The 12278-nt window shown below is 45.8% G+C and overlaps 1 protein-coding gene across 2 annotated transcripts; it reads left to right on the top strand.

The window, feature by feature from the left end:
* The first annotated feature begins 4022 nt into the window (after positions 1 to 4022).
* On the top strand, positions 4023 to 10468 carry LOC123120648 (cyclase-like protein 4). 2 transcript variants are annotated; one of them, XM_044540646.1, is made up of 5 exons: positions 4023 to 4654; positions 8386 to 8458; positions 9544 to 9641; positions 9874 to 9944; positions 10236 to 10468. In XM_044540646.1, exons 1-5 carry the CDS (start codon positions 4171 to 4173, stop codon positions 10359 to 10361), a joined length of 852 nt encoding a protein of 283 aa, XP_044396581.1. In that variant the 5' UTR covers positions 4023 to 4170; the 3' UTR covers positions 10362 to 10468. The 2 variants fall into 2 exon arrangements, 1 of the variants encoding a protein (XP_044396581.1); XR_006459541.1 differs by lacking the exons at positions 4023 to 4654; positions 10236 to 10468 and adding an exon at positions 4661 to 7771 and having other exon boundaries at positions 9874 to 9941.
* The last annotated feature ends 1810 nt before the right edge of the window (positions 10469 to 12278 follow it).

Raw genomic sequence — 12278 nt, 5'->3', positions numbered from 1 at the left:
CTGATTTTCTGACGGGCTTAAGCTTCTTTGCTCCTTTATCTAGTACAACTGAAGGTTCTTCATGTTCAGAAAGGATTTGGTCTTCCTCCCAAAATTCAGAAGGTTTTGAGTTAGCACCATAATAGTGCTCTGCAGTATCTTCCTCTTCCCTTTGCTTATGGCTTGTCCCTGTGTCAGCCTCATCTTTACCCCTAGACCAAGCCTTGTATGACATTTTCTGCCCTATGTAATCACTCCTGAAAAACCCAAAATCTGAAGAAGATTTGTCCATCTCATCTTCATCTTCATCTTCATCTGCATCTTCTTCTACTTCTTCTTCTTCCACTACATTTTACCCCTTGCTGAAATTACAACTCTTCTGTGTATTAAGATAGGGCTCCTCAGGGATTACTGGTGGCAAAGTAGAATTACATGCTAGATGGAGGACACCTTCTGGAGAAACACTGTAAAACAACTGGCTCACCAACATTATTAATGGGAATCTGGTCCTCAAGCAAGATGTGATCCATATTATCATCTGTTGGGCTTGGATCAGTAGCTTTTCTGACAGTGATGTTCAGGAGCTTCTTATCAACAAATAAGTCAAGCATTTCTTCTACTTTATCCTCACTATCCAGGACCTCCACACCCTCCAAGCCCTTTCCCTCTTCCTTAACATAAGTAAAAAATGCATCCACTCCATACCCCTCCAACTCAACCAGTGCTAATAAGGTCAAATATGTGATATGTGAAATTGCAAACTTTCCCTCCATATTGTCTCTACCTAGAAAATGTAGCCTCACCTCCCAAACCTCAAGGAAGGAGATTAATTATGAAGGCACTGAAACTTAAATCTGCTTAGTTACTATACTGAAACTCTGAATATTCTACAAAATATGCACTAGCATGCCAACAAACAAATAAATCTACTCAGTTGCTATACTTCACTATCTTAATAAGTCACTATCATCTTCTAACCCTAATTTATAATTTTCCTAATTATTCACTATCATCTTCTAACCCTAATTTATAATTTTGAACTAAATCTATGAATGGTACTGAAATTACTTGCCTGACTCCACCAAACGACGACGCCCACCTGTGGCCCCCCTCTGGATCTGCGTGGATGCACTTCGCCACTGCCATTGCCGTGCGGTATGCCCGATCTAGCTGGACCTCGGGCGGTGATGGTTGCGGTGACCGCTGCGTTGGGAAGCTCGAGCTGCCTAGCCATTTCTCCACCTCTGAATGTCCACTAGCTACTCTCCTCGATGGTGACACCTTGGCCCGAAGGCACGCCGTCGACGACATCTGGTTGCGGCTCCGCCATCGCACCTAGGTCATAGAGCGGCGAAGAGGAGGGGGAGAGTGAGAGGGAGGGCGGCCCGACCGGCTCCTTTCGTTTCGACCGGACCGGTCGAGCTAACAACCGTTAACTGCTGCACCGTCCGCGCGCTGGGCCATGTGGCGTGATCCGTGGGCCCAATCGGTCAGAAAACGGTTAAATCGCTAGTCACTGCGGTTTTGGGCTTTTTAAAACAGCCGCCCGCGTGATTGGTATTTTTTGAGAAAAATTAAAATCTGATAGTTTTTTAAAACCCTAGCGTGTAAACTAGTAGTTTTATGCTATTTACTCAGGCGTTAGTGAGTGGATACTGAATAAAAAGTCAAGTACACCTTCCATGGCCACTTCCATGGCTCGTACGTCGGGTGTTGACACGGAGGGCGACGGGGCGGCACATCCAATACTACCACCACGTAGCTGCAAGGGGTGCTACTTGAGGCGGACACATGAGGCGATCTGGGACAGAGACGAGCGCGCGGAGAGATGGGAATTTCTTTTCCGCTCGCGATCAAATAGCACGGGTGGCCTAATCCTAGGGCTCACGTGCGGCCGGCCAAAATTTGGCCTCCTTTTAATGGTGTATTTTTTTTCGCGAATACGCAAAGCTTACGTATCATTCATTGATAGGGAGAAGAGTTTTAGTACATGAACAGGTAGGGACGGCATCAAGGCCTAGCCTGAGCATGGAGAAGCTAGGGGATGCTCGGCCCCAAGGAAAACACTAGTCCCGCCTACGGTATGATGATTGCTAAACCCTTGGCTCCTGCCGTGGCCCATGAGCGAGCCTCTTCTTGGATGTCGTGGAGCAGCTTGGACGTAGATGGCGCGGCACCGTCAAAGACGCAAGAGTTGCGATGCTTCCAGATGGACCAGACGATCAGTAGGATAAGCGAGGAGATTCCTTTCCGGTGCGTCGCCGGCGTGGCCAGAGTTGTAGCACGCCACCAATCAAGGAAGAGGTCGGAGGAGGCGGGCGCGAGAGCTGGTGGGTAGCACCAACTGAAGCAGTCGTGCCACACCTGCCGTGAGAATGGGCATCCCACAAGCAAATGCTCCACCAGAGATCGCCGCCACCAGAGATAGCCGCCGGCAAGCCCGCGCGGCGTCGAGGAAGGTGGCGGCGGGGCTGGCTGCTCCTCGCGTGGAGAGCTTGGTGTGCCGGGGTGGCGGCCCCGGTCAAGGTGGGCGGAGCCTTCCCTGACGGAGGGTGGCTGCGGGTGTGTGGCCGGTCTTCCTCGGCTTGCGTGGGCGGCGAGGACCCGGTGGTGGGATCTCATGGCGGCCGTGATTTCGTCGGCCGGCCGTCAGATCTGGATCGACCTGCGCCAGCTTCATCTCCTTCACCTTATCCCGCTCGATCTGGGCTTCGGTGTGGCCTTGCTCGCCGGATCCGCGTGGTGGGCGGTGATTGGATGATGGGGCTCTTGGGATCGGGGGAAACCCTTGGCCGGCGACGGCGGCCACAACGACGACGACGCCGCGGTGCCGATCCACTCCTTGGAGTCTTCGTTGAGATCCCGGCAGGGATGGCGGCGGCCCATGCACGAGAGATGGAGGTCTTCGATCAGATCTGGGTGAAAACCTGCTATTGGCTATTGCCAAGGCCGGCGACGCCGACGTTGTCTGCGTCGTTCCCTTCCCGAAGGCATCGTCGTGGAGAAGTTCAAGGCCACTCTCTGCTACCTCCGGGGGAAACCCTGGATCAGTAGATCGGATGACGGCGGCTCTCTGGTGTCGTTTCCCCGTTGGGGGCGTCATTCTTGGAGGTGCACACGGGCTCGAGGGACCGGAGGACGGCGTCTTTGGTGGAGCGGTGCTTCATTTTCCACATTGATGGTGGCGGTTCTCAGCGGCGTGGCGCTGTGGAGTCTCGGCGTCTGATGCGAGGAGATGGACTCGCGCATGAGGAGGAAGCTGTCTGGCGTCATGGTGGCGTTGATGGTAGAGAGGCCTGACAAGGTTGGTGCATCAGTTATGCTCTGAGGATGGACCGAGGGAAGATGGAGGTGACGGCCCTTGCAGCGTGCGGTGCTCACTGGGAGTGTGCCAGACCGGTGTGGGACCCAATCCAGGTAGTGGCTTGGATGGGACACCCGGCTTTAGATGTTAGGCTTTGGTGCGATGCCTATTTGGTATTAGGCCCGGACGTTCGGCACGCCTTCATCATAGGGATAGGAGTAGCAACGGTGTTGCCAAGATGATGGCTTCAGGCTTATTGATGTATCACCTTGTATGGTCTTTGTGAATAATTAATAATATGACTGCATGCATCGTCCAGATGCAAAGGCTGGGGATACATCCTCCTTTTCTAAAAAACAAGCAAATGCTCCATGGACTCGCAGGCCTGGTCGCAGAGGAGACACGCCGTTCTTCTTTTGCGAATATCTGGAGAGCCTTGTGAATCCCCAGTTTCTTAAAATCTCTTTCACGCCGTTCCTTTGTCCTTCCTATTTATTTATTTATTTATTTATTTATTCAGAACAATCCTCAAAATATCGTTTACCGAATTAACTACTCCAGTTCCTAGCTACCCCAACGACTGATCCGATTCGACATGATTCGCGTATAGAAGATGATCGCAAACAAGGGTGACGAAAATTCCTCTCTGTCCATTTCCATCACCCAGCTAACCGACCGATCGCATAAAGCGAACACTCCATGGAGCTCCGTCCCTATCTGCATGTACATCCATGTCCATGTAAAATCCTCGAAGTATCTTTTGCTGAATTAACTACCCCTAGCCGCCCCAACAGAAGATTTGGCATGATTCTTTTTCCGAAGAAGAAGACTATACAAGATGATGGCAAACGTCCATCTCCATCAGACCATCACCTACCAAAGTACCAATGATCCATACACACACACCTTGTTCTTTTTTGACCGGCCGCATGCGTAACAGAAGCAAACACTCCAACCCCACGGCCATGGAGCTCCTCCCCTTCCTCCTCCTGCTACTCGTGGGCGCCACCGTGGCCTCCGGCGAACCGGCGTACCCTGGCTACGGCGCCACCGAGGCCGAGCCGGCGTGCGGCGTGAAGGAGGAGGCGGCGGTGCCTGTGCCGGAGAGGCGCGAGGAGTTCGACGGGGGGCGGATCCTGGACATCAGCCACTACTACCGGGAGGACATGCCGGCGTTCGAGTCGGCGGAGGGCACGCCCGGGTTCCTGCGGCTGGCGCGCTCCATGCGCAACGGCTCCGACATCGCCAACTTCTCCGAGCTCCGGCTCACGGCGCACTCCGGCACCCACGTCGACGCGCCGGGCCACGTCTTCGAGCACTACTACGACGCCGGCTTCGACGTCGACACGCTCGATCTCGCCGTCCTCAACGGTACGCCACGCATACGCTTCTTATTTTTTGATCCTACAAATAAATCGCTGGAGGTAATATCAGTGGCAAATACGGTCTCTTCTTCCGTATCCAGCCATATCTAGTGCTACCTGGCGTATCAGCATGAATGCGACGCACATGTCAGTGACAGGAGTGGTGAGGCGTTGGATGGGCCAAGTATTATTATCTATTGTTTACAAAAAACAACTTCGGCTTTGATTTAATTATGCATCTGTCAGCACATAGTGGTTTGCAAGAAAAAGGATTAAAAAAAATAGCGCAAGGGGATCAACGAGCACTTTTTTTGCAGAAAGCACCTTTGCATTTTATTTATTTATGCAGAAAATCCTCATATAAATATAAAAATGCCAAATCGGGGCTGCGATTCAAACCCATGACCTACTGCAGTTAGCAGCGGATAGATAACCACTCGACCAACTGGCATTAAACGATTAGGTAGCACTGTTAACTTTATATAACATGGACAGTACGAATTAATGTAAAAAATCGCAAAAAAGGGTGTGCAAAAAAGGGAAAGCCTCGGTTCGAACCTATGACCTCGCCGCTTGTGAGATATACACAATTTATCTTCTGTATTCTTGTTTCTTTTTTTTCTATGTAAGAAAACAACTTATACTGTATATTTTTTTTCGACAAATCAACTAATTTTTTGTTTGATTTCGAATAATTTTAATTTTGAAAATCTAGGAAAAAGGAAATACAGTGCAGAATGAATGTAGTAAATTTCTTGGACACATCAAGTAAATTTTTGTTTGAATTCTAATAATTTTAACTTAAAATTCTAGTGCATAATGAAAGAACATAAATTATTTTGGACAAATCAATGAATTTTTTGTCTGAATTCGAATAATTTTAAATTTGAAAATCTAGATAAAATAAAATATAGCTCAGAATGATTGTACGTAATTTTTTTGAACAAATCAATGGAATTTTTGTTTGAATTCGTATAACTTTAATTTTTACCGAAAAAGGGTTTCCCCGCTTTGTATTCCAAAGCAACCAGCCAACATAGGATACATCTCGACGCTGGGGCGAGCAGCACAATAAGCCCAAAGACAAAAAAGAAGAAGAAACATAATGCCAACAACGGCAGATCGACAAAGCGCAGAAGGCCCGCCACCGTTGCGCCCTCCGGAAACACCCCACCACCGCCCGAGGTTCCGAGTGCCGCATACCAAGCAGCACCTCCAAGAAGGTATGCGACACCGACGACGCTGCTGCCCGGACAAGTCCTAGGGTTTCCCCCGGTATGCGGAGGAAAGTAGGGAATGGCTACCACCGACGCCCTTCAAGAAGGAATGGTGGCACCCGCCGGTGTCACCGCATCGGCGCCGGACGAACCGACAAGGATTTCTCCCGCACACCAAACACCACCGCCCATCCGGAGCCAACCATCCAAACTACCACCCAATGCGCCACCTCGGTTGCGCCGCCTCCCACGTCGTCTCACTACGAGGACCACCACGAGGCCGAGAAGACCGGAGAGAAGCGCCACACGACGAGAACAACAGCACCAATGCCGAGCCGAAGGGAACCACCTCCACCGCCGTCGTGCGAGAAGTCGAGCCTCCGGCACTGTCGCGGTAGCCGACCGGACATGGCGGCGGGGCATACCAGGCCACCCCTGGCCCGGCCAGGCCCGAAACGGCCCGCTAAGCCCCGCCGGCCGTGCTGCAGCAAGCTGGCATCGGTGCCGCCAGCCCCCGTCGCGCAACACCGCTCCCCTGCATCCCGGGAGTCACGCCGCCAACCAGCCCCGCCGGCGGCCCGCCCAGGCCAGATGGGCCCCGTAGGGCCTAGATCTGGGCCGAGCGCCGCCGCCAGGATGAGCCACACGCCACCCCGCCACCAACGACGGCACTGCCGCCCAGCTGCCCACCTGCTCTGCGACAAGGAACCCCGCCGCCAGCTGGACCGCCGCCGCCTAGGAGCACCCCCCCGGTGCAACTCCGCCCCGTGCCGGAGCCACCGGGAGGGGAAGGGCAGGAAGGCCGCCGCCACCAGCGACCCCGGGGCCAGGACGGCAGCGGGGAGGAAGGGAAGAGGGGGGCTGGAGGCGGGAGAGAGAGGTGCGCAGCCGGCCGCCCGCGGGGGGGCGACGCGGTCGCGAGAGCGAGCGATAGAATATAGGTCAGTGTGCATATACGTACATTTTTTGGACAAATCAACTATTCTCTTTGAATTTGAATAATTTTAAATTAAGAAATCTAGATAAAAGAAGATGTAGTGCAGAATAAATGTACGTAAATTTCTTTCGGACAAATCAGTGGATTTTTTTTTAATTCGAATAATTTTAAATTTGAAAATCTAGATAAAAGAAAATAGAGTTCAGCTGATTTATCCGAAAGAAATTTAAAATATAAATAATTTTAAATTTGAAAAAAATAGACCACTTAGTCAGAATGACCCCACTCTCCCCGTGATATACGCATATGTCATGGAGAATTTCTATTCCCCACGTAGTTTTCTTAAACAGAACAAGATAAATAACAACATACACACGGACATTTCTATTCCACGCATGAACATTTTTTTTTGAAATGCGTGAACAATTTTAAAATGCAATTTGTCTTTTTACAATGTTTAAATAGTTTTTACTTTTTAAATGTTTTACAATGTTTAAATAATTCTTTATGGAGTGGAGGATATCGGATAGAAACCCTTGGTGCTATGTTTTATTCCTGTTTCTCATGAACCATGTGTTGGAAGGTGCGTAATTAAATAAAAGTCGAGGGTGCGTTCTGCAAAAATAATAGATAATGTGTGGCTCATCCAACACCTCACCACTCCCAGCCACGGGCATGTGGGCCGCATTCATGCTGACACGCCGCGTGAGAATACAACTAGATACCGAAGAACTGACCGTATCTACATGCATAGGCAAGTTATGCGACTGCAATGATGTATTTTTCAACTTTTAGCACTAAACTGAACATTAGATGCAAGTTCTATAACTGTCATTGATATTACCTCAATCGCTGGCTAGGTAGCTAGCAGTAGGCATGTGATTCATTAGTGGTACTAATTATCGATCACAGGAATAATTTTGAGTCTCTGACTTGTAATCTGGTGTGCCGCAGGACCGCAACATAACAGGTAAACTACATAAACCCCCACTCCACTTTCATATTTCAGGGTTCATAAAGTCAGCTATTCAATTAGGCTCCAGGGAGCATTCGCTCTAAAATAGTTTAGTAAATGTGAAAAAAATACAAAAAATCTAGACATGTACGTGTTCATGTCCAAATGTTATCTGTATTGTTTAGGGGGAAAGCCCAATCATTCTGACCCATGCAAAAAAAGTTTTACATTTTGAATTTCATGAAGTAATCTCACATGTCTGAATTTAAATTTAAAAAATGTTACATTTTTGAATTTCAGGAAGTAATCTCAACCGGTTGACAAATTTGGTTTCGGATATTTAAATTGGCATATGTCAAATTTGTGTCCTTGTAAGATACACCAATTGGAAAGTAAAATAGCAAATTTTCAGGATTAAGAGCGCAAGCGAGAATTATATATGTGCGCACACCACTGCGTTTCATTTTGAACTGTAAAGATGATATTTCCATGTTACATCATGATCATGTAATACTGGTTCTGCCACCTCAAATTATATTGTTTCATAATGTTTCATGGACTCATGGTAGACAATGTGTGCATATATGTTCATTAAAAACACCCCCAAATACAAATTCCTTTTCTTGCAGCTGATGTCATGGAGTCCTTGCATATTCCTAAAGGAGTCCGCCGTGTACTCTTCCGAACCTTAAACACCGACAGGTAATACCAACATACTATGCATGCACACAAGAACTCGCATCACATTCATGTACTCCCTCCGTTCGGAATTACTTGTCATAAAAATGGATGTATCTACAACTAAAATACATCTAGATACATTCATTTCTTGGACGAGTAATTCCGAACGGAGGGAGTATATGTGTGTTGTGTGTACATACAACACATGGTGGTTTTACTCTATGATGGTGATGGGACCATAAAACCTAAACCTAAGTTAGCGTATTATGTAATTTTTAACCTCGTCATCTCTGCCGATCAAAAAATTGAGGTGGATTTAACACTTGGAATTACATCTTATGTTATTTTTCTTAGTAACCTTGTGATCACTGCCGTCTGTAGGCCAGAAAATTTAGACTGTTTTACAGAATTGTGTGTGGGGGGTGGTGTGGGGGTTCAATTGAGCCCACATCCTACACTTGTATAGTTGGATTCTCATGGTATGATCTTATTACTGTTTAACACTGGTTGCCAATTATTTTTAACTTCATAGTCCATCTCAAAAGAACATATATACTCCCTTCGTCCGAAATTACTTGTCGCAAAAATGGATAGAAATGGATGTATCTAGAACTAAGATACGTCTAGATACATCCACTCCTACGACAAGTAATTCCGGACGGAGGGAGTATTGAACAAAAAAAATCGTATGAACATGCAATTTTAAGCATGACAACTAAAGTACGTTATAGAAAAGATAAGCATATCCAAATATTTTCAATACTTCCCTTACAGTTACGTTGTCTATGTTGTGCGCATGAGTTAGGTAATATTAATCATGTAAATTGAATATAAAATGCATGTGCTAACGCAATATGAAACAACAGAAATTTCAATATCGGTCTTTGTTTATATTTCCTTTTAGTGGATCAACCCATTTTAATTGTATATTTGATATATGATGTTGGTTCATTGATTTGTTTAATGTTCCTGGTACTCATTTTTTAATGGAGTGTGTATGACCTTTTCGTATGGAGCAAAATGTATATCATATTCGAAGTGAGTTATTATTTAATAAAGACTATGTAGTATAAACTATATCAAACATCAATCTTTCCTTAATGCAGAAAGCTTATCTGGAAGAAAGAGTTTGATTCAAGTTATGTTGGCTTCATGGAGGATGGTGCTCAATGGTTGATTGATAACACTGACATCCAACTAGTTGGTAAGTCGAAATGTATTCATCCACTTTGTGCACAACAGTCTTTGGATTAAATTTGCAAGATATGTTTTTCATCAGCAATACTGTTGCTACCAATAATGTGTGGTAAATCACCAAAGCGAAAATGGCTGATTTAAAGTTTTAACTTACTGAACATGTAATATATCTTTGGTCTTAGTCTCCCATCTTCCTCACATTCTCTTCTCTAATCTTAATTAATATTTTGTTCATGCAGGAGTTGATTACTTGTCTGTGGGAGCATATGATGAATGTATTCCGGCTCATCTAGTTTTTCTTGATAAAAGGGTAAGGGTTTAAACCCATTCGAGTGGTAAACCGGTCTCTGTGGGAACATATCTTAGGGAGGTGACATATTACATAAACCCGTTTAGTTCAAATCAATCTCATCCATATTTGGAAGATACGAAAAGGTTATATTCAACATAAAAATTGGTTGTTCGGTAGTAACCCTTTTGCTACTTGTAATTTCCATATCTTCCAAAGAAACATTGGTTTCGATATTGAGATCACTCTGCGTGTAAAATCCCTAAAAACCAGATTGAGACTCCTTTTAAACCTGTTATCTGTTCCTTTCAGGAAGTCATCCTTGTGGAAGCATTAAACCTTGAACATGTTGCCACTGGAATATACACCTTGCATTGCTTGCCACTAAGGTTGCGCGGTGCTGAAGGTTCTCCAGCGAGATGCATCCTCATCAAGTAACAACTGCGCACGTATATGATATGAAATAAGAAGATATGTGTATCACGTACATCAATATGAATTTGTAAATGGATGTGTCCAAACTCCAGTAGATAACAGATGAAACATACTACTAGTTTGCAGATTTCTGCAAGGACTAATAGGCTTACGCAGATTGCGCATTTTGTGGTGTAGCCGTCTCAAACTGCTTTCATGCTAGACAGAAACATCCTAGAAGGGGTGGTAGTCCTTCATGAAACTCTCTATGAAATCCATACGAAAAAACTAGATGGGGTGGTTTTCAAAGTGGATTTTGAGAAAGCGTACGATAAGGTAAAATGTCTTCAGCAGGCCTTGCGTATGAAAGGTTTCGATCAGTCCTGGAGAAACCAGGCAGACTCTTTCACGCAAAAAGAGAGTGTTGGAATCAAAGTGAATGATGACATAGGTCATTACTTCCAGACACACAAGGGTTTAAGGCAAGGAGACCCGATGTCACCGATTCTGTTCAACATAGTGGTCGACATGTTGACAATCCTAATAGGAAGGGCTAAGGATGATGGCCAGGTAGGTGGCCTCGTTCCGCATTTAGTTGACGGAGGAGTGTCTATCCTACAGTACGCTGATGATACTATCATCTTCATGGAGCATGATTCGGCAAAAGCAAGGAACATGAAGCTTGTGTTATGCCTGTTCAAACAATTGTTGGGGTTAAAAATTAACTTCCGTAAAAGCGAATTATTCTACTTTGGAAGAGCTAAAGACGAATAAGAAGCTTACAAACAATTGTTAGGGTGCGAATTGGGGTCTTTACCCTTCATGTATTTGGGTATACCAATCCACCATCGCAAGTTGTCCAACAAAGAATGAAAGTGCATTGAGGATCGGTTTGAAAAAAACTAAGCTGCTGGAAGGGCAAGCTCATGTCATACGGAGGCCGGCTAATTCTCATTAATTCGGTACTCACGAGTATGCCTATGTTTCTCTTATCCTTTTTCGAGGTACCATTATCCTTTTTCGAGGTACCAGTTGGAGTCCGGAAAAGGCTAGATTTCTACTGATCGCGCTTCTTCTGGCAGAGTGACGAACGAAAACGAAAGTACAGACTCGCTAAATGGGATATCATTTGTAGGCCGAACGACCAAGGGGGTCTCGGCATTGAAAATTTAGAGGTGAAGAACAGATGTCTTCTCAGCAAGTGGCTGTATAAGTTATCTGTAGAGACGGATGCCACTTGGGCCAAGATTCTGCGTAATAAGTACCTCCAATCCAAAACCTTGTCACAGGTGACGGTAAGGCTCACTGATTTGCCCTTTTGGAAAGGACTAATGAGAGTGAAATCAGTCTTTTTTAACAGGACAAAATTTGTAGTTGGAAATGGTACTACCACGAGATTCTGGGAGGATACATGGCTAGGGGAGACGCCCCTTGCACTCCAATATCCCTCTCTCTATAATATTGTTCAGCGAAGAGATGCTTACGTTGCAACAGTATTACAGTCCAATCCTCTTAATATTCAATTCAGGAGGACGTTAGCGGGGAACCGTTGGGAAGTTTGGCTCCATCTTGTGAGAAGATTGATTGATGTTCAATTATCTCAACAGCCTGACCAGTTGCGCTGGAAACTAACAAAGAATGGAGAGTTTTCGGTTAAATCCATGTATTTGGATGTTATCAATTCTAGCTCTATTCCTCGTTCGAAATATGTTTGGAAAGTCAAAGTTCCTTTAAAGATGAAAGTGTTTATGTGGTTTGTCCATAAACAAGTCATTCTAACTAAGGACAATTTGACAAAACGCAACTGGACAGGATCTACAAGATGTAGTTTCTGTGAGAGTGATGAATCCATCAAACATCTCTTTCTTGACTGCCCTTTGGCAAAAAAATTATGGCGGTCGGTCCACATAGCATTTAATATTACTCCTCGGAATACTATCA

Source organism: Triticum aestivum, chromosome 5D (genome assembly GCF_018294505.1).
Source record: "Triticum aestivum cultivar Chinese Spring chromosome 5D, IWGSC CS RefSeq v2.1, whole genome shotgun sequence".
Lineage (NCBI taxonomy): Eukaryota > Viridiplantae > Streptophyta > Magnoliopsida > Poales > Poaceae > Triticum > Triticum aestivum.
This window is presented reverse-complemented; position numbering and strand designations above follow the sequence as displayed.

Coding starts and splice junctions, on each gene's coding strand:
- LOC123120648 (XM_044540646.1), top strand. CDS start 4,171: ATGATCCATACACACACACCTTGTTCTTTTTTGACCGGCCGCATGCGT. Junction 4,655..8,385: donor CGATCTCGCCGTCCTCAACG/GTACGCCACGCA, acceptor CTTTTCTTGCAG/CTGATGTCATGGAGTCCTTG. Junction 9,945..10,235: donor TAGTTTTTCTTGATAAAAGG/GTAAGGGTTTAA, acceptor TGTTCCTTTCAG/GAAGTCATCCTTGTGGAAGC.